Source organism: Saccostrea echinata, unplaced genomic scaffold (genome assembly GCF_033153115.1).
Source record: "Saccostrea echinata isolate AGI-Se365-2 ecotype Australia unplaced genomic scaffold, CSIRO_AGI_Sech_v1 ptg000033l, whole genome shotgun sequence".
NCBI classification, from domain to species: Eukaryota; Metazoa; Mollusca; class Bivalvia; order Ostreida; family Ostreidae; genus Saccostrea; species Saccostrea echinata.
This window is the reverse complement of record NW_026889782.1, coordinates 17120968-17144982: the sequence shown is the minus strand read 5'-3', so window position 1 is coordinate 17144982 and position 24015 is coordinate 17120968. Positions and strand designations below refer to the sequence as shown.

The following is a 24015-nucleotide window of genomic DNA, read 5'->3' as shown; positions in this document are numbered from 1 at the left end:
CTATCTATATATATTTTTTTATTTTTAAAAGAACCCTTTAAAAAAACGAATAAGGTTTGGACAACAGTTTGAGTTAAATAATGCTTGAAGGGAAGAAATTTAGTTAACAATTTTGTGGGGTGACAAATTGATACGATACCGAGGGACCAATATGGCTGCTATAGCTGGAGAGGTAGATCTGACTGGCGATCAAACGTTTCAGGTATTGATTGTAGACAACAATGACCCCATGCTTCCAACTAAAAGACGTATCAGAACATCGCTTTCAATATTCCGAGCCTATCTTCTCGAAAAGGACCTGGATCAGAGCATAGAGGAGGCTTACTCTTCAGAGCAACTGAACAATTTGTTGACAAATTTCTATCTGGAGATGAAGAAAGCTGACGGTCAGCATTATGCTGGGACGTCCGTGATATCGATCCGTTACGGTCTGCAGAAACATTTTCTGGAGTTAAGAAATGAAGATATTGTCCGTAACGAAAATTATTCAACTTCCAATAAAATGTTTAAGGAGGTGTTAACTAAACTGAAGAAGGAGGGCTTGGAGTTTCCTAAACAGAGAATTTCTATTCATCCTGATGACGTAGCAAAACTGTATAAAACAGTGTTCTCAGCAGATACCCCAAAAGGGCTCCAGCAAAAGACTATTTTTGAGTTTATTTACTATTTCTGTGATAGAGGCCGCGAGCACTTGAGGAGAGTACGAAAAGATGATTTCACATTCTGCAGGGATGCATCTGGGAGGGAATATGTGACTGTTAAAGAGAGATACACAAAAAAGAAAAGTCGGGATAAACAGGGGAAAACAATCATGCCAGTCAGAATGTATGACCACCCAGGTGGGTGCAGGTTTAACACTAGGATTCGTAATAGATCCTGGGCAATGGGATGGATAGAATGTTCTATATCTTTAATATGATAGGGTCATACAGATTATAGGAGTGATTTTCAAGAAATGTATTGATAACGTTCACTCTATAAACTTAAACTGAACCTTTTTGAGATTTTAAAAAAAGATATCTATGGAATTCATGAACGAGAAGCATTTAGGGATTTGGGAAGTTTCTATTTTTAGTAACATGATAATGTTCCCTTGGTTTTTCAGGTGATCCCATGTGCCCAGTGGCATCTTTCAAGAAATATTTGATGAAATTGAACCCAATAAACCCCTACTTTTGGCAGCGACCAAGAAGAATCTGCTACCATTCTGATTCGATATGGTATGAAAATTCAGCATTGGGAAAAAATACGTTGTCTGCACTAATGATGAATTTGAGTGCGGAAGCCAAACTTAGCAAGAAATATAGCAATAGTTGTATAAGGGCCACCTATATCCCAACACTTGACATCCAGCCAGAGGAGCCTTGTGTAATGTCAGCAATCGTTGGCTGTGAAATTGACCAATCAGTTAACAGTTCTACATTAATAGCAAACAAGAAATGTGAGGAACCAGACATTCAGTGCAAAAACCCTCCAATGAAAACGTTCAGAAATGATGCACCAGCTTCATCTGATCTGGGTCACCAAGACTCTTGTGTGAATTGTCATTATGAGACAGGTATCCCTATCAGGAATGAGTATAGAAATATTTTGATTGGAGAAGCAGCTATTGCCTGGAAGCAGCTGATTGGACGATTTAACTGGCTTCCTGACAGCGAGATAGCCAAACATCTAGTTGAGGTGCATGAAGTTTACTGTATGAGCAAGGGCTTTTGTCCTCTGGAAAGGTATGTAGATAGACGCTCCACTAACACACAACTATTGCTCAATAAGTGCTAGAGGCTCAAATTAGTTGTTTCTGTTTTACTGACTAGTACTCTCCATGAGGGTAATTATGTTCCCCAAACGAAGTTTGGGAACATATTGTTTTTACTCTGTTTCTTATTATGTTCCCCAAACGAAGTTGGGGAACATATTGTTTTTACTCTGTTTCTTATTAGGGTCTTCCGAGCTTCCTTCGGAAGACCCTTCTGTTATTCTACTGTTTCTTATTATTATTTTATTTTTTTTTTCCCGCCGATTTTCAGCAGGCGATTTCTCGGAGACCTTTTGTCCAATTGCTATGAAACTTTCAGGGTAGATACAATTTATTATTGCCTAAAAACGGTTTTTTCAAATTTTTGATATATACCTCCGTTCATGAGTTATTGCCCTTAAATCGATATTTGGAGGGTCTCTTGTCCAGTAGAATTCTCAATAACGACACATGATATTTGCATGAAAATTGGAGAACTTGTAACTAATACATTGCAGATGCGCAGAACATTAAAATTGTAGGCTATTTTTTTTAAGTTCGGAAGCTATGTGACGGCAAGTTTTAAGAATTATTTTTCCATGAAATTTTGCTGCTTTTTGTTTAATAACTTTTAAACTGATAGAAATTTGGTAAGACATATAGAATAAAAGTTGTGTGTAATTACGAGAGCTTTCAGATAACATCAAGAAAAAGGGGCTGGCCCCTATATTCAGGGGACAGCAGGTCATAAAAATATTTTTTGGATAGCTAAAAATATTAAAATATTATGAAAAAGTTTGAATGACATAATTTCTAACATATTAAATCTTGTCATGTGATATAAAGAGAAACAAGCTCCGTGCTATATTTTATTCTATTTTATATAATAATTATTCGAGAATCGTACAGGAACAAGTTGTCTACAAACCCACGCCCTTTTAAGGCATCGTAACACATGCTTGTACGTTTTAGATAGTTGTTGTGTTTTAAATAAATTGTTTTGATTCGATTTCTCTGTTTTCTTTTATTTAAATCGTTTATAAATGCAAGTTATTTACACAAGTAAATGTAAATCAACATTTACTAATGCATCCGTATAGAAAAAGTCTTAATCGGGGCCTGTTTGTAACCTGGATGTAAACAATCACGAGCGGCATTGTGGGAAGAAGACACTAAAGACCCGATATACGAAAAACATGATTTGATCTGATGCTTTGTTGGCAAATATTTCAAAAAAGTGTAGTTTAGTATAGCATAATGCTTCATAATCAATAATTTTTAAAAAATAAATCATGTATAACACTCAATCTGATTATTTTATTTTTTGAAAAATCATCAGGTCGAATATCAGGTCTGTAGTATATCAAGTCTTTAGTACCTCCCCGGAAGTACATTTAGCCATGCAAGTCGGAATTACAGACAGAAATGTGAAGTTGACAGTTGTACATTTTCTTAACGTACGAGCCGTATATAGACATGCACATTTAATCCACATCTACGAAGCACATAAAAATCCTTGGTTTGCGTACAGGGAGCTTTAGTTTTAAAGGGATATATATATTCCTGCGCAAATTGTTTACGAGGAAATTCTGACGATCACATTGACAGCGATGAACAGTCTTGTGTCGGAGTTTTCTGTGATAAATGTAGCGAGTGATGAAAGAGTTCACGGTGACATTTTAATATATGATTGGCGTGGACCTTGGAAATGAAGGTTAGAATTTTTCTTATCTAAAATTTAACAGCTGCTTACAGCAGTGATGTTTACATGTATATGCCAGCAAATGTATAAATGTACGCACAAACACTGATGTATGTTATCTATTTTATGGTTCAGTCTCTGTCTGTTAGCCCTGACATGACATTGTCAAATCCCCATTGCTTTAACTTATATTTAAATGCATGAGAGCATGTAATTTCACCAAGACTTACTTTTTTGATTGAAACAAAAAATGCAAAAATTCAGCAATACACTATCTTACATACTACATGTATAAACATGATAATTATTGTTATATATTCTTCAACAAGTATGAATAGCTGTTATAACCAGGGCCTATATTAATATTATAATTTGTTATACCTTTAAAAATTTGTTCCTATACCAGCTAGTGTACACTTAAAATGTCTAACATTTCCAATGTTTTATGAGCGGTCATAAAAAATCTATGTTGAACTGCAAAGTGAGATATTGAACCTGTCGATGAGATCATTGGACTGCTTACATATTACAGTATGCATGGGATTAGTTAAATCTCATTTGCATTCGTTGGTGTTCGAAAGTTACGGAATTGACAGAGTTTTACCTCAGTGCTGGTAAAGGAAATTTACATTACGGAAGCCACTACAAAATACATGTATGTCAAACAAAAAAAGAAAATAAAAGATATAACAAAACATTTAATGACCATGTTCTCGGGGTAAAATGCAATTTGCTGACCCCTTGAACCAAACTGTTTCCCTTCGGCCTAATGGCCTCAGGCAAACAGTCTGGTTCTTGGGTCTGACAAAACACATGTTGCCCTCGAACCCAGTTAGTAAATGTGTATTATTATTGGAAAATCTCAAAAATGTCACTCAGTTAAATTGCAAAAGAAATTTGGAAATATATTTATACATAAAAGTTTGAATTATTTCTGTGATAAGTCTGCAGGATGGTTTGTGTTTTGTTTATTGCCCCTTCAAATTTTTTTAGTCATATTATTATGCCACCACTTGCTGGTGGAGGCCTGCAAATATAGACCTGTACTTGACACTTATGGCCTTTGGGAAGTGAGGGATCTTTTTCGTGCCAGCACCTTCTGTGACACAGAACCTCGGTTTATACGGTTTCATCCGAGGAACCTATCTCCACATCCAGCTGTGGGATTCGAACCTGCGACGTAAGGATCAGCTTCTTACTGACACTTGATTGATTGTATGTTTTTTTACATCTTACTTGAGAATTTTTCTCTCATATTGAGACATTACCACATACTGGTGAAGGGCTTCAAACATAGACCCTAATACTTGGCACTAAGACCCATTGAGCAGTGAGGGTTCTTTATTGTCCCAAAATCTACTGTGAGGTTTTTACGGTCTCATCTGAAAAACCTTTGACTTTCATTCTAATGCTGGGCGCTTGGTGAAGGAACCTTCACAACCTATATGTTTATGTCTTAGGTTTGACACAGCAAATGAGAATCAAATCCAGGCCTCCTGATTACAAAATGAATGCCCTACAACTAGGCTACCATTACAGATAATGAACTAGATTAATTACCATGTAAAACATTGTTTAGTAAAAAATTAGTTCTTGAAATTAGAAAACAGAATTTTTTTATGATTGGGGTATGTAAACTTAGAATGGTATTTGGGTTATACAGTAAAACACGCTTACTGTGAACAGACTTAAATAAGGAATTGAAGCGTATAGTTAAGTGATTTTCATTCCCTGTGGTTTTAAAACATACTGAAAACTAAACTGAAAAATGAATACATTTATAATGAATCAAAATTATTTGTCCCTGGCACTTATTAGCAAGTTTTACTGTAAAGACAAAATAATGGGGATTTGTTTTCACAGTGGCTGTATATTGTGAATTATTCAAGTAGTCGATTGCAACTTTTCAGCTTTAAGCAAATCTCGTTCAAGCAGATGCTTGTCTGTCTCCATAAACTCCAACGAGCAGGAGTTTATGAACACATTCGAGCATCTGCTTGAATGAGACTAGTTTTACACATTCTATCTACATGATCTAAGTGGTAATTTTTTTTTTTTTAAAAATATGTATACTGGTATATTATTTAAAAATTACATATTATACAGAAAATACCGACTAACTGGTTATGAAAATCATAACCCGTCATCCCATACTAAACCAGTTACTATTTATATTTCTGACTGATTAGATGGTTACCCAGTTGACCATTGCCATTCCTAATAATTTTTTTACATGTATAAGTTATGTGCATTTCCTTTGTGAAATCATGAAAAAAACTCCTATTTAATCCCTGTACATGTATATATTATATTTTTTAATTACATACTCAAAATTGACTGCATGTAAACATCTATTTAATAGTCAGTACTTTTTACAAATAATACACGGAAAATGTGATATCTTTGAACTCTGTTTGATGGTTTCATTAGGGATGTCAATTAGTGATGGGACATCGGTTAATTTTCATAACCGATCATCGATTGGAATCGGTTACTGCTTCTGATGCAATTTTACCGATTATAATCAGATTTCATAGTTTTGTATACAAAAAGCAGACTATTACAATTATTTCATAGTATTTCTTTAACATGAATATGTAAAATATATAATACATTATTTTCTTTGTTTTGCTTCTTTTACACTTTCTAGGCATCACCCGCGTGGCACAGTGGTTAGAGCGTCTGCTCTAGAGTCGCAGAGTAAGGTGTTGACCCTTACGTCGCGGGTTCGAATCCCACTGTGGGAAGTGGAGACCGGTCCTTCGGATGAGACCATATAAACCGAGGTCCCGTGTTGCATTAGGTGCTGGCACGAAAAAGATCCCTCACTGCTCAATGGTCGTATAAGTGCCGAGTATAGGACAAAATTTGCAGCTCTCCACCGGCAAGTGGTGGTGTCTCCATATGAGTGAAAAATTCTCGAGAGGGACGTTAAACAACATACAAACAAACAAACAAACACTTTCTAGGCCTAAAAAAATTGTGTTCATTTCCTGTAACATTCCCAAAAAATCAAGGGTCAGTAGGTCGGGAATTTTTTTTCTTTTTTTTTTGTTTGTTTGTTTGTTTTTGTTTTTGCTTATGAATAATGGGGTCAAACATCCCAAGACTGAATTATCCAGGTGTTACATTTACAGTGGACACCCAACATGGCTGACTAGCGGCAGAAAACGAACCTCAAAAAGTTGTGGGGGAATTAATTACTCTTTATATTTAAGGTAAATGTTGACTAAGTTGCATATTTTATATCTCAAATTAAAGATACAATTAATATTTTTTGAATAAAAAGAATCAGCTGATTGATCAAACCAAAGAGCAAACACAGATTTGGCAGAAAAAAATCTACCTGGGGGTAAATTGAATGGGTTGGTCGGGTTACAGGAAACACACATAATTTTTTTAGGCCATATATATGCACTTTTCGGTTCTTAATCACCTCTGCTTCATGCTAGTTGGCAAGTATCAGATGCAGACGCCATTTTCTTTCATTAAGAAGAAATAAATTCTAAACCAGAAATGGATGATTCCGGAATGTATTGTATTAGAAGTATGTTTCCAATGATCGATTATGAAAAATTATAATCGATCATCAGAATCGGTAGCATTTTTTCGTCGACAATCGATGTTTTCTGATTATCGGTACAACACTAATGTCAATGAATATTCAAGTACTCGACTATCATTCAATCATATTGACCAAAGTTACCATTAAACACTGTTTTGATAAGAAATAGTTTCTTTTGGATTGTCATTTTTGAAGTAACACAAAGAATATGGGGTTAAGGTGGTTGACTGTCAATTAGTGGGGTCACTTATTTGCCTCTAACTTTTTTATTTTTCATTGAAATAAGACATATTTAGTATATTTTTACTCAGAATTGATTGCACTTTCTAAATATGGAAAGTTGTTTTAATTGAAAAGCAAACTTTGAAAGTTCAAGAAAACACCAATTTTCAGAAATATGTAATTTAGTCTAATTCTTCTCTAAATAAGTTTATTGATGTATACCATTTTCAAAACTCACCATATTTTTTTAATTTGACTCTTATTCATTTAGGTAGAGAGACCTAAACATAAGGGGGGTAAACCTTTCCCAGTACACATTTTCAAAGAGTTTGAAGCATCAGCATAACAAATCTTAACAGAGTAAGGCAATTTTTTTCTGAGAAAAATTCATTTGTTTGAAAATAATACTTTGGGCACTGACACATATATTTTATCAAATTTTGATGCAATTACTTAGTATTAATTAAAATTAAAGGGGCTTAATTATTGCGATATCACTGAAATTACATAAACTTACTCTATTTTACATGTATTTCACTAAATATCATTATTTTGAAAGAAAGAATGAGTCAGTATGCAAAAATATCAGTTCACAGAACCACATCTATTCAAAGATTGCTGTGCTTTAATTTTTTTTCAAATTAGACCCATTTTACTATTGATGATTACATAAAAAAATACCCCTCTCCCCTTCATTTTCCCCCTCATTTGTCTTCCATAATGTGATAGAACTTAAACTTTTCATTATTTTCATATTGATTATATATTTTTCTTTAAGTTAAAACAAAACAGATGGTCTTTTTGCATATTTAATAAAAAAAAAATATCAAAAAATATCTACATTTTCATGTAATTATTGGATTCTACTAAGCACCTGAAATTTACTCACAAATGCCAAGTAAGGACAGTATGATCACTTTAAATATTCAGGGGAATCAAATGCATGTATTTGATCATTCAGATATGTTGAAATTGAATGTATTATACTCAGAAAAAGGACAGTCAGGAAAATCAGATCTCCACAGTAAATTTTCAATAGAATCAGGTAATGGTTGGAGGGGTAGGGTAGATAACTGCAATTTCCAGGACACTTCTTCTTGAACCTTTGATGCAAGAGGGGTTTTTGTATATTACAATAAATATCCTGAAAAACAGATTAGGTTTTCTTTTTGCAAACAAGCTATACATGTATAAATTCAAGCAATTAAGTGGTAAAATGGGATTTCTCACAACATTAAAAATAGGAGAGTATGTGTTACAGTCCCTGAAACGTTCTACTTTCCCATTTTTCCGTTCGCTCACCGTTCGTTCACCGTTCGTTCAGCGTGCGTTCACCGTTCGTTCACCGTGCGTTCACCGTTCGCTCTCCGTTCACAGTTTTGCGTTCACCGTTCACCGTGCGCTCGCGTTCACCGTTCACAAAGCGTTCAGCGTTCGCTCTTCGTTCCGTTCACTTTGCGTTCACCTTGCGTTCAGCGTTCACCTATCGTTCAGTTGTCATTGCCATTCGGAACTCCCAAGTGAAAGGACTTATCTTTTTGTAGGTAAGGAGTTACAGATTTTTTAATTTAATACTAACATATCGTGTTTGAAGAATCATTATTTCATGGGGGAAAAATCTAAGATATATATTTTTATTATTCTAACTTAGCTATTAGGTTATTTATTAAATTACTCTGGAAAAAAAATGTTGTTATAAGCACATCCTGTACCTATGTAGAACGATGCTGAAATATTAAATTTAACTAAGGCCAATGTGCAAATACTTCAAGCACTGCAACATTTTGATGTTTTGTAAAAGACGACAAATCGTTAATGGAGATATAATTATCCAAGTCAAATAATTACGCAGCAAAATTACAAAAATATTTATTTCTAACGCGTTTTTTTATTCAATTCCTACAGCAAATATGATAGAATTAGTTCTGAGAGTTATACATAGTACTGAGGATATCCTGTAAATTTATTATCTTTTTAGCGAATTCAATTGATAGTGTGTTTAAAGGAAATATTTATTTAAAATGTAATGCACTACAGAATATTCGCTACTATAATACATGTATGTAAAGTCTATAGTTATAGAGAAAAAATCTTTCTTCACCGTAACTTTATATGTTTGCCATTCGATATAAGTAATACCCCCCCCCCCCTTTCCCCTAAATCTGTTACTTAGTCAGTACTGTATTTCCAGAAAATTTTAATTAACCTGTTAAAAAAAAGTTAAGGTCTTTTTTAGAACAAAAATTTCAGTCTCAAAACAAACATGCATCTAAAAAAGTCACAAAACAATAGTAGTTCAAAATGTACACGTGTCGGCGGTGGTATTTGAAATTGGCAGAGGGTATGTTTCAAATTCAAGTGTTAATGCCCAATATATTTTATTCACTAATTATTCAAATGTTGGTATCAAATCTAGAAATGATAAAAATAAATGTTATAACTTGTTGGAAATACTCGCACTTCGTCTTCGATGTGACGAAATTTTCACACCTGCACAGTGTCGAATGATTTTGATTGACAGGACAAGCACGTGGACTTCGTGTGAACTTGAAGCAGGAAAATAAAAACGAGTAATACTGTCAAACAGATGGATATGATTTGTTGATAAAAAAAAGTTACTTTCACTGTCTAATATATTTAGAAAAAAATATCAGAGTTATTGTTTGATATAGGTGCAAACATTTAGTGAAGCCTGAAAGGAAGGGGGGGCTGAAACGGAATCTCTCTCTCTCTCTCTCTCTCTCTCTCTCTCTCTCTCTCTCTCTCATTTGTCTGTTTGATAAAAATTATAACAGCATATTACTTAAATATCAAGTTCTGAAAATTGAATTTATAACAAATAATATGAATATGTATCTTTGTATTATCTTGTCTGAGTATAATCACGGCCATCTACAGATACATGTAGAAGTCGGCTCAATAAATCATCATGAAAAATAGAAATGACACATAATATATTATTGTATTAAACATTTAAAATACGAGCGTATAAATGCAAAACGTCCACTGACCTTTGTAATTAATTTTTTTTAGTACTTTACATTAAATCGCCTTGACACGGAGATACATATATGAATGGATGTTACAATCGCTTTAATTAATTCTATAAGTCAGAAGTTTTCTCTGATTTGTTATCAAATAAGAATAAACATTTTTATTTTCCAACTAAAAAAATATCTTTTATACTTCAGTGTTCGGCAACAATTGCAATGTTTTAATGCGTTAAAAATCGTGTGATTAAAAACTTAATGTGCATGAATCGTCTTTCTTAGGACAATTTTGGAGAATTTATTTTATTTACTTATTTATTCATTCATTTATTGGTTTACTTATTTATTTATTTATTTATTTTTTTTTTTTTGGCACCTGACATTATAATACAATAAAATAGTTTCAATGCAAGGAAAAGATCAGAGGCATTCCGAATATATCGTTCATCTTGCGTTCACCGTTCGTTCACCGTTCACTTTGCGTTCGCGTTTGCGCTCCGTTCGCGTTCTGCGTTCGCTCACCGTTCACCGTTCACACATCGTTCACCAAGTTGCGTTCAGCGTTCACACATCGTTCACTCACCGTTCGCTCTGCGTTCGTTCAGCGTTCGTTCACCGTTCGTTCAGCGTTCGCTCACCGTTCAAGTGGGAAAGTAGAACGTTTCAGGGACTGTACAAGTGAGTACATTTCATCAAGGCATGTAATTCTTATTGAATTTTTTATATGTAGCTGCATTTGAAATTGATCAAAGTTACCATTAAACACTGTTTTGATAAGAAATAGTTTCTTTTGGATTGTAGGAGTTGGTCATTTTTGAAGTAACACAAAGAATATGGGGTTAAGGTGGTTGACCGTCAATTGGTGGGGTCACTTATTTGCCTCTAACTTTTTTATTTTTCATTGAAATAAGACATATTTAGTATATTTTTACTCAGAATTGATTGCACTTTCTAAATATGGAAAGTTGTTTTAATTGAAAAGCAAACTTTGAAAGTTAAAGGTGGCAGCGGATAGTTTCGTACTAAAGACCCGGTCAAATTTCTTTAAAAACTGAGATATCCCGTGTTTGATGTGATATTTTATGTAGAAAAATGATAAGAATAATTATGGGACACATTTGCAGTGTAGCAGAGTGCTTGCTGAAAAAAGTGATGTGCAACATGTAGGTGTCACTATGACGCTTATCATATACAGAGTTGTAAATGCGAAACTAAGACACGTGGTCAGTTGAAGAGGAAATTCAGCTGAAAAGCAGTAGGCCTTAGAAGAAGGTGTGTATCTCAGAGGGAAGGTGAATGGCCCCATATCAATTGGTGAATTTTCATTAGGACATGCATTGATTTACAGACTACTGGGTGTTTAATCCTGCTCGCTCGGGCCTGGGGGTGGGTAATGTATGGGTGCGACTGAGGCCCAAATCTTGGAAAAACAAGCCAAAATTTGGGGAGTCCCCAGGTGCATTTTTGGTACATGTGCACTCTAATGGACAGATTACATGTAATTTGTTGACATAATTTGTGAGCCACGAGCATATGAAGTGTAATTAATTAGCCCTTGGAAAACTTTCCCCATGTACATGTTTTTATGGATTGCATGTATATGTGTACCCCCTCGGCACATGTTTGGCATTAAAAAAAACTATCCTCTGCCACGTTGGATTTCTTCATAATTAGATAATTCATACCACTATTGTTCTTGATGCAAGTAATTAGATAATTCATATCAAGAATAGTCTTGATTAGTTATAACAATTGTTTTTTAAAGTAATACAAAGACAAAAACAAAGTTTTTTGACAATGCTTTTTAAGTGATTGGGCTTTCTGTGAGATTCCCAATTTAGCCTAATTGATGCTGAAATTCCCAATTCTGAGGGCCCCAGCCCCCAGTCCCAAAGTCCTGAAAAAAAAACACTGGCAGTAAATATTATATTTGAAATCAAATACATTTGATACATATATTTATTACTACATAAATGTTAATGATTCAATAATTTGTTGTATAATGGTTATAACATAGTTTAAATATTGTACAGGCTAGCAGTCTCTTAAAGACAAAAAGGAAAATGACATGAAAAATTAATTTAAATTTCAACGAGTACTCGACTTTCATTTGACTAAAGCCTCTGACTGTTCGACTTAGCTGTCCGAGTAAAATTAACATTGCTATTTATCATTTATAAGTTGTACAGTTTTTTTTTTTTTATTTTAAATGAGAATTTCAATTTCTTTTGGATAGGTGTGACTGCCATCTGATAACTGAAATTTGATACCAAGCATGACCATATTTGCCAGAAGAGCATCTGTTTGGAGGTGACAAAGAATAAGCAGCATAGTGAAATTTAATCAGTCACACAAGGATAAAAGTCCTTCCATCTAGGATTATGGACACATCAGGCCTTAATACATAAAGAACTTGTAATATATGTATTTTTAGAAAATAATTTAGAGAGAGCTGCTATTTTGGCATATACAACAACAAGTGTTAACATATGTGCATACTGTATACAGGGTTATTTTCGCCCCATTTTATTTTTGCCCTTTCACACTTGCAAACAATTTTGCCCCGTTTTAAATTCACCCACTCATAGTTTTGTTTAAGAAATTATATTGTATTCTTTGAATTCGCCCCGTCTTAAATTTGCCCAAATGAGGGTAGGGTGAAAGGGGCGAAAATAAAACGGGGGCGAAAATTTCCCTGTATACAGTATTTCAAATGACTTCAGTGCTAAGGGCATGTACATGAACGAAGATTGTTAGAAAAGTTTGCGGACACATTGATTTACGGAAAATTTACTGTGCACTCTGAAAAATGACATTTATCTGATTAAATTCTTATATTTTTTTATCTAGTATTTAAAAAATCAGGTTCATTTACTAAAATTTTGAAAATATACGATTTTTACTGTGCACATGGTGCAGTCAAAGAATTCATGGAGCAAGCATTTGATGTTTTTTGATGTTAGGTGATGTGAAAACCTGATTCCAAACCTGCTGAGCTTTTCACAGCTATAAATACCTTTCAGTTCTATCATTTACCTGTCTTTTCCCTACTTTAAAATTGAATAACTCTAGCAAGTCATGTTACTTTATTGTATTGTTGCATATCAAATATTAGTGAGATCTTAAAATCTATGTCTACACAGTAAAGCAATAGGTATGGAAACAATGCAAAATCCACAGGCGCAACATCCATGCGATAAGCGGTGTACTGGGATATCGCATGGACTGGGTCATCAAAAATGTTAATCCTTCCATTAAGAAAGCTACTACTATTTGAACACTTTTGCCCTAGATATGTATAAGCAATCCCTGAAGCATCTTAAAACATTTTAGTCTCTTTTGGGTATTTTCCTGTCTGAAGAAATAATTTTTAAATAGCTTGGTGCTCTCTAAGACTTTCAATGACATTGCAATTTTCAACTTTGTGTTTTTGCATTGATCATCTATAATTAGCGATGAAACAGTCATAACCCCTCTAATTTAATTCAAAATTTTGCAACATGCCCTCTCTTGAATATTGTAGCGACATGTAAAATATCATTAATTTTTTTGCACTACAACAGTGCAATTTTTTATTTCAAGAAATTGGTCTGATTTCAATTTAACTTTGATTACAAATAGACAACTCTAAGATACATAATTCTTTTTATCTTTCTAGCTCTTGTGAGCCAAAGGCTCAAAAAGCTAATGCTATGGCCATTTGCCCGGTGTACATAAACTTTTTAGCTCACCTGAGCTGAAAGCTTAAGTGAGCTTTTCTGATCACCAGTTGTCCATCGTCTGTCCCTCTGTCTATCTGTTTGTCCATCCGTCTGTAAACTTTTCATATTTTCATCTTCTTCTCAAGAACCACTGAGCCAATTAACCAAAGTTGGTACACAGCATCCTTGGGTGAAGGGGAGTTTAAATTGTTAAAATGAAGGACCAACCCCCTTTACAAGGGGAGATAATCAAGAGAAGACAAAAATAGGGTGGGGTCATTAAAAAATCTTCTTCTCAAGAACCACTGAGCCAGAAAAGCTGAAACTTATGTGGAAGCATCCTGGGGTAGTGTAGATTCTAAATTGTTCAAATCATGGCCCCCGGGGGTAGGGCGGGGCCACAATAGGGAATCAAAGTTTTACATTGAAATATATAGGCAAAATCTTTAAAAATCTTCTCAAGAACCACTAGGCCAGAAAAGCTGAAACTTATGTGGAAGCATCCTGGGGTTGTGTAGATTCTCAATTGTTCAAATCATGGCCCCAGGGGTAGGGCGGGGCCACAATAGGGAATCAAAGTTTAAAATATTTAGGCAAAATCTTCAAAAATCTTCTTCTCAAGAACCACTGGCCCAGAAAAACTGAAACATATGTGGAGTCATCCTGGGGTAGTGTAGATTCTAATTTGTTCAAATCAAGGCCCCCAGGGGTAGGGTGGGGCCGCAATGAGTATTACAAGGGAGGGAGGGTCTGGCGAAGAACAGCAGGGCCAAAGTAACTCAGGTGAGCGTTGTGGCCCATGGGCCTCTTGTTAGAATATGGGCCATAACTCAAGAACCCCTTGGCCAATTATTGTCAAATTTGTCATAGTGTATCCATGGCCCAAGGGCCGCCGTTTATAGTAAACTTAGGGTTGTGACCCTTAAACAAGGGGAGATAATTAGGTAAATAAAACCAAAAGTACTGGTTGCTAAAATCTCGTCTTCTCAAGAACCACTGGGCAGATTATCACCAAACTTTCACAAAAGGATGAGGATATATTGTAGATTAAAATTTGCATGGGGAATCGCCCTGTGACAAAGGGCTTGGTCTCAAGGTCACTTCAAAGTTGACCAAAAATTGCATTTATTAAAATGTTGATATTTTGCTTACTATAAGGACTAGGATCATCAAATCTTGTCAGTTGATGCATCTAAGGACCTCATATCATGTTGACTCAAAAGTAGTTCATGGTTCCCTACTTTTTAAATTTTGCAGCCATTCTTTTTCAAAATGATTTAGAGGCATATTTTGAACAGTTTCAGGCCTATTATCATCAAACTTTTTCAGTTGACAAATGACAGAATGAGACCACTATTCTTTAAATTTGCTTGTTGTGTCTTAAGCTCATAATTCACATTATATCTACTGCAATCAACTTCAATGGATTCAAATATTTTAATGAATTCTTATTAAAAAAAAATTACTTGAATATATGTGTAATATACATGTACATGTAAAAGATTATTTTAACATGTTACAAAAATTTAAATATATGTCTTTTTCCTCTCTTGTAAAACATTTAAATAAATGAACCCAAGAAGTACAGTGAAACCATTTTTTCTTAATTTCAACTGGACCAAGATGAAACATCAAGATATCCAATGACTCCAGATAACCATGTAGGATAAAAAACTTAAAGAATAAGGGGTTGGGAGTACCAACTCACTTCAACATATAAATGGTACATGTATTTAGATATCGGTTTTTGAGATAATGAAGTTTTACTTTTAAGTTAAAGGCTAAAAAAAGGTTATGTTAAAATTTTCCACAAGTGACACCGTGCCTTACTGAAATCATCCCTGTGCATTTCTTGTAAGAGTATTTTTCTACTTACTGATTGTCAAACAATGGATATCCTCAATTAGTGACACATTTGGATTACTTACTATGTAGTTATGCTGTGTAAATGTTTTGTCAAGCAATTATTATGACAGTGATGTAGCAAAACACTGATGATTCTGTAGTATGGCACGTGTTACTAACATGATTGCATCAAAGATGTTAGATGAATAGAAAAGTCTAGAAATTAAAAGTCAAAGTTCAAGAAATGAGGGTCTGGGAGTATTAGTGTTTTGGATACAATTTCAAGAGTACTGTTGGAGAGAGTACAGTTGAATTATACAGTGGCGCCGCGGTAATCCGGACGCCAATAATCCGGACGCTTCACCTTCCGGACGATATTTTCTAGGAACCGATTTTTTCCACGTTATTCTGTCTCATTAATCCGGAAATTCGCGTTCCGGATCCGGACGGTCAATTTCTACTACAAAACGTAAAATTTCATTGAAAAATGACTCGTTTATCCGGACGGTAATTTTTCGAGGAACAACTTTTCACACCTTTCTTACAGTAGTGATAATTATTGTAAAAACATTGTTCGTGGAGTCAGTTTGAAGGCGGTTACCTATGACCTCTAAACAATAGCGTCTATAATTAGCGTGTGTTTACCTCAGATAAAACACACGTCTTTTATATCATAAAGGCCGAAGAATTTAGCTTATACTGTGCATTAATTAAATATAAATCTGTTCAGAATACAATAAATTGCTAACGGTTTATAAATTTATGAGAATTTTGGAGAGTTGTAAATAATTTTTTTTACTGAATAATAAATCACGAGATTTCGTTGTAGTATTGAGTTGCGTAAGTATATCAAAATACGATTTTCCAATTCTCAAAACGCACATCATTTGAAACGTTTTTTTTTTTCCTTTCCATAAGACAATTTATTATGATACATTATTTCTATTTAATGCGCTAAGAAATACGTAACTGGCGTTAGTTATAAATGCCGATCACGTTTTTTCAAGGTATATAACTTAGAGTTTTTAGAAAAAGTATTGATAATCCTAAATATGGCTTATGTTTACGTTGAATATTTGCAATACGTACACTGATTACAGTGTTTAGTTACTTATTTCCCTATGTAGTGAATATATGCGGTTAGTCATTTGAACATTCTCAATGGTGATAATGAACAGTTCTACTTAATATGAGCTTGAATAAATAAAAAAAAAATGTGCCGAAATAAAACAGTAGCAGATCAAAATTTGGTCAGCCCATGTAACTACACGTCAAATAGAAGGCGAGTAAAGTTTCTTGTGTTAGAAAAGGAAGTTTTTTTTTAAAAATATTAATTATTGCTTTTAAAACTATAAAAATAAAATCAATAAGTCAAGGTAAAATAAAGGTGTTTTCTTTGCCTTCACATTTGATACCACTATGTTCATGTGTATATGCTTTAAGAGGGTGATTCACTTATCCGGACGATTCATTTATCCGGACGATTTCGTTGGGGACGGAGGCGTCCGGATTAACGAGGCGCCACTGTATATCCTCATGCTCACTCCAGATTCAGAGTTCCGGAGATGAGGTCTCTTGATATTTGGGTCAAAGAAGAAAGAGAATGTTAGCAAAGTTGACAATCTAAACAGAAACATGTAACCTTTAGGTGGAAATTAAACAAATATTTATCCATTTATTACGACGTCAACTTACAAGCTAATCGCTAAGAAGGAAGACCCACTCGTTGCTTTGCAACGAGCTTTGCTCTAGTTATTAAGTCTTCCGTTCACAACGGAAGACTTATAGTGATTGTATTGTTTCTTTTTATTATTATTATTATTATTATTATTATTCCTCCCAAATTTTGTGAGCGCGATTACTCAGAGATGGTTGGATAGATTTTCACAATTTTTCACATGATAGTAGGCTGATATATGAAGTTTATATAAAATTCCGTTTTTTGAAAAATTCACTTCCGGTCCGAAGTTATGGCCGAATTTCCAATTTTTAAATGGACTTTTGTCCGGAATTTTTGTCGGAAACGGTTTGAGATAAAGATGTGAAATTTACAGGGGTATTAGATCATGACATTCTCTTTGTTTGGAAGTTGTTTTCGTGTGTTTCCGGTACTTCCTGTCCGAACCGGAAGTGAACTTGTGTTTGGTCAATTTTCAACTTTTTTGTTTTTTAATATTTTTTCAAGATATTATTAAGTATAACAGAGGTTATTCTACAAATACTAAATATATAATTTGTTTTGAAATCAGATTCCACATTTTGTAGATTTTCGGTACCCTCATTTTCCCTATTTACCTAGTGTGTAGACAATGGGCAAAGAAAGATAACTCTGACTTGTAAGTGAGAATAGAACTTTCGAGATAAAGGCGGAAATAGTATCGATGACGTCAGAGACATATACACTCTCCATATCAAAATATTTAGACGTTCTATATTCACTCTTCAAAATTTAAGAGTACGTTGGTTACCGCTTCCAGTGCATGTAAAGTTTGAAGTTGCCAGTGCAGTGTAAGTCTGTATTGACAGTTAATTGATTTACACATGAATATATCTAAAAAAAATTAATATATGTGCTAGGTAGCTAATTCAAGTAAATATATTATAAGCACTGAATATACATTTATAGTGATGGACAGGCATGCAATTTTATCTATCTCGTATAGTAAGTTCAGAATACGATAGTTATAAGCCTTCTATAATGTAGACGATTTATTATTCTCTATGATTTGAATGCGAAATTATCCCGATTTCCGAGTTTTAATTTCGATATTAAAAAATATTACATACACTCAAAAAGGAATTGAGCGATGGAAAATTGTAATACAGTACTGTTTTAAAGCCTTTATAAATAAATTGATATCTGCCACTTAAAAGAAAGAAAATCAATCTATAGATTAGATTTGGTTATTACATGTATATTTGATAAATAGTTGAATTATTTATGACACATGATCTATACTCTATATACCCAAGAAATTATAAAAGATGTGAAAAGACGATTCTTGGATTCTTGTGAAATACTCAAAGAGTTAAAAAAAATATGTGAAAACGCGATTCTGTGTGAAATAATGCTACGCTATATGTTTCTTTTGAAAAAAAAACCATGATAAAAAAAATTGCACAGGTCTCTTGATATGTGGGATAAGTATACCTGAATGAACACAATTTTATGCAGTGATATATAATTATGTACATGCAACTGACTTCCGTACTTTTCCTTATAATTCATAAAACATAAAACTATCTAATTCCTTTGAAGCCTCCTCCCCCCTCCCCTCCCCCCCCCGTCTTGATCAATATTTGGAGACGTTCGTGCAGCTAGGCATTTGAATTATATATTCGGTTTAGATTTAAATCTGGAACATGTGAATATAATTACCATTTACATGTATACAGAATTTCATATTCTATAATGGTAGATTTGTCATTATGAAATGTTCAATTTACGTCTGAGAGAGAGAGAGAGAGAGAGAGAGAGGAGAGAGAGAGATTCCCTCTTAATCCCGATCCTCCTATCCATTTACATAGACCAAAAATTAGTTCTATATCGGTCACACCCATTCTTTATTAAATGTTTTCTGATTTCATAGTCATGGTCACATTCTGTATATTTTTCAGCTTAAAAAGTATCACACGAAGTGCACCTGTGTTGACCTGTCAATCAAAATCACTTGACGCTGTATGCACTGCAATTAAGTAGCCTGAGTTTGAAATGATCTTGAAGTATGATCTTTAAGTAAATCTGATGCAACAAACTTGTGAAAAAATAGAATAAAACAAAAAATAAAATATCTCGGTATTATGAACTTCGATTGTGGGACGTGGAGACCGGTCCTTTGGATGAGATCGTATAAATCGAGGTCCCTTGCCGCAGAAGGTGCTGGCATAAAAAAGATTCCCCTCTGCTCAATTGCGATAAGTGCCAAAGTATAGGACAAAAATTTGCAGTCTCCACCGCAGAGTGGTGTCGTCTCCATGTGAGTGAAAAATTCTGGAGAGGGACGTTAAACAACATACGTATAATCAATCAATCGATTGCTGAAGAATTACTGTAATTGAATAATCTGTCTTATAGGTATGCTGTCAAATCTTGATATTATAACTTTACAAAACTCAGTGACTTTACGTTTAATGTGATACTAACTTAATTCATTATATTTTTTTATAACACCATACACAATTATGCCAAAACATACATGATGGTACGGTGTTCGTTCGTCTGTTTGTTTGTCTTAGAAATGATTGCAAACAATTTTTTTTAAAATTGCTAATGATATACGTATATCTCTTATAGGTTCCAAATGTATTATACAAGATTGATAATGAAAATCAAAGTACCTTAAGTACTGAAAGGACTTTTTTCCAGTTATTTTTTTCTTTCACAGTAAATATGATATGTATGTTTTTTACACAGAAAAAAAGCAAATTCTTACAGATTTAGAAGAACGGAAGACTTTTTTGTTGCCATGGCAACAAGAGTCTAGTTATTATTATTTTTCTTCTTCTTCTTCTTCCTGGGTACTTTTTTGTCCGCGAGTGATCTCGTCAACTACTCATCCGATTGAGGTGAAACCTTTTTAGGGTTAATAGGCATGTTTTGTAGATATGCGGAATCAAGGTCATTTTGCGCGCACGTGCATGCACGTGCGTGCGCGTGCAATGCGTAAAATGACCAATATACTTGATATAGCTGTAACTTTTATATTTTTTGATGAAATGCTTTGATACTCAGAATATAAGGATATATTAGAAGTGAAAACAAGATGACATGGTCAACATGCACATGCATGCACGTGTGCGCAGGCGCAAAGCGTAAAATGACAAATATACTTGATATAGTCGTAACTTTGATACTTTTTGATGAAATGCTTTGATACTCAAAATATTTAAATATATTAAAAGTGTAGACAAGATGACATGGTCATCATGCACATGCATGCATTAATGCATATGCATGCACGTGCGCGCGCGTGCAATGTGTTAAATGACCAATATACTTAATATAGCCGTAATTTTTATATTTTTTTATGAAAAGCTTTGATATTAAGAATATACAGATATATTAAAAGTGTAGACAAGATGATGTGGACATCATGCTCATGAATGCACATGCGCGCGCGTGCAATGTGTTAAATGACCAATATACTTAATATAGCCATAACTTTTATATTTTTTTATGAAAAGCTTTGATACTAAGAATAAACAGACATATTATAAGTGTAGACAAAATGGCATGGTCATTATGAACATGCATGCAGGTGCGCATGCGTGCAATGCTAAGATGACCAATATACTTGATATAGCCGGAACTTATATATTTTTTGATGGAATGTTTTGATACTGAGAATATAAAGATGCTTTTATAGTATAGATGAGATGACATGGTCATCCTGCACATGCATGCACGTGCGCACGCGTGAAATGCAAAAAACGATCAATATACTTCATTGCCTTATTTAATGAAGCTTACAGGAAATAAGACACCAAAAGGGTGTTGGGGAGCGTTTGGGGAACATCTGTAACGGTCCCCGTTACAATTATAACTAGTTATTATTATTTTTAAGGTCTTCCGTCTTCACGGAAGACCTTATAGTGATTCTACTGTTTCTTATTATTATTATTATTAAGGTCTTCCGTCTCCAACGGAAGACCTTATTGTTTTCGTTCGGTTTCTTTTTCCCTATTATTATTATTCTTACCGATTTTGTGCACGCAAGTTCTCGGTAACGTCTTGGCCGATTTTCATGAAACTTTCAGATCTGATAGGTATTGAACTGAACCTTATTGGAAATTTTTTTCGTTGATGACGTCACTTTCCATCTCGAGATATTTAGGATTTTCTGATTTTCAGAGGGTCGGCCTGTCCTGGAAACTCCTCCGAAACGACTTAAGATATTGAGTCAAGATTTTCAGTGAAGGTAGGGGAAGGTTTGTAGATTTGCAGGCAGGTGTCCAAATCTCTCTAGCGCAAAAGGCGCCGAAGCTCGGTAGGGCTCAAAAAATGTCTCAGAAACATCTCACAAAATTTTACACCTTTTCTTTTGTATCTTCATAAATGTTAAGAATTTGTTAAAACATATAGAAGAAAAGTTGTGCAGAATGATACGACCTTTCATTTGATATCAAGAAAAAGGGGCTGACCCCTCAAATTAGGGTGTCAGAGGGGCCAAAAGTCTTCAACCTATAACTCTTTAACGATCAATAATTTGTAATACATTATTGAAGCAAAGATGCTTATCTTAACGATTTACATCAATATATGATAAGATTTTGATCATATGTTACATAATAAGGGGTCACAAGGGGCCAGAATACTAAATCTTTGACACTTTATATCTCGAAAAGGGGGAATATTTTGATAAGCAATACTGAACAAAAGATGGTCAGAATAATGTTCTAAACAATATGCACCCTTTCAATTTTTGTCAAACGGCCCCATTAAGGACTTGGAGGGGTGGCCCCTAAGTATTTCCATTCAGCATATCTCCACAACGAAAAGAAATCTCTGAATAGTTGTTGAACAAAAAGTCTTCAAAATCACAAGACCTTTCATTTGATATCAAGAAAAAAGGGCTGGCCCCTCAAATTAGGGACTCAGAGGGGCCAATAATCTTTCACCTATAACTCTTTAACGATCAATAATTTGTAATACATTACTGAAGCAAAGATGCGTATCTTAATAATTTACGACAATATATGATAAGATTCTGATTATATGTTATGTAATAAGGGGTCACAAGGGGCCAGAATGCTAAATCTTTGACGCTTTATATCTCGAAAAGGGGGAATATTTTGATAAGCAATACTGATCAAAATATGGTCAGAATAATGTTCTAAACAATATGCACCCTTTCAATTTTTGTCAAACGGCCCCATTAAGGACTTGGAGGGGTGGCCCCTAAATATTTCCATTCAGCATATCTCCACAACGAAAAGAAATCTCTGAATAGTTGTTGAACAAAAAGTCTTCAAAATTACAAGACCTTTCATTTGATATCAAGAAAAAGGGGCTGACCCCTCCAATTAGGGACTCAGAGGGGCCAATAGTTTTTCACCTATAACTCTTTAACGATCAATAATTTGTAATACATTACTGAAGCAAAGATGCTTATCTTAACAATTTACGACAATATATGATAAGATTCTGATTATATGTTATGTAATAAGGGGTCACAAGGGGCCAGAATGCTAAATCTTTGACGCTTTATATCTCGAAAAGGGGGAATATTTTGATAAGCAATACTGAACAAAATATGGTCAGAATAATGTTCTAAACAATATGCACCCTTTCAATTTTTGTCAAACAGCCCCATTAAGGACTTGGAGGGCTGGCCAATAAATATTTCCATTCAGTATATCTCCATACCGAAAAGAAATCTCTGAATAGTTGTTGAACAAAAAGTCTTCAAAATCACAAGACCTTTCATTTGATATCAAGGAAAAGGGGCTGACCCTTCAAATTAGGGGCTCAGAGGGGCCAAAAGCCTGCCATATATAGTTCTTTGATAATGTTATATAAATCAAAAAAATGAAATCTAATTAGGGAAGTCTATATATTATTATCTCTTATTTTGAGAAGCAATACTGAACAAAATATGGTCAGAATAATGTTCTAAACAATATGCACCCTTTCAATTTCTGTCAAACGGCCCCATTAAGGACTTGAAGGGGTGGCCCCTAAATATTTCAATTCAGCATATTTCCACAACGAAAAGAAATCTCTGAATAGTTGTTGAACAAAACGTTTTCAAAATCACAAGACCTTTCAATTGATATCAAGAAAAAGGGGCTGACCCCTCAAACTAGGGGTTCAGAGGGGCCGAAAGCAATTCATCGATAGCTCTTTGATAATGTATATAAATCAAAGGATTGAAATCTAATTAGGGAAGTCTATATATATTATTATCTTTTAACAAAGATCATAGTCAAAATCATATCTCATCTTATCGAAAAATCGGACGGAAGACCTACTCGTTGCTCGCAACGAGATCTCATCTAGTTATTATTCTTCTTATTATTTTTTTGACTTTCTAATTTTGTGCACGCGATTTCTCAGAGACTATTGGGTGGATTGGGATGAAATTTGCTAGGAAAACGTGTGGTAGGCTGAAGTTATTTTATCCGGGAGCAAATTCCAAAAATCACACCCGGTGCCAAGTTATGGACCATTTCCTGATTTTAAAATGAAATTTTGTCCAGGGATAATCTTAAGAACGGCTAAAGATATCAATGTCAAACTTTCAGGGATAATAGAT

The 24015-nt window shown here is 34.3% G+C and overlaps 1 protein-coding gene across 1 annotated transcript in view; it reads left to right on the top strand.

The window, feature by feature from the left end:
• The first annotated feature begins 151 nt into the window (after positions 1-151).
• LOC133198208 (uncharacterized) overlaps positions 152-24015 on the top strand; it is a 58081-nt gene continuing 34217 nt past the window's right edge. Inside the window, exons 1-2 of the mRNA XM_061334333.1 lie at positions 152-839; positions 1106-1727. Coding sequence (XP_061190317.1) covers positions 152-839; positions 1106-1727 — 1310 coding nt within the window. The remainder of the gene's footprint in view (positions 840-1105; positions 1728-24015) is intronic.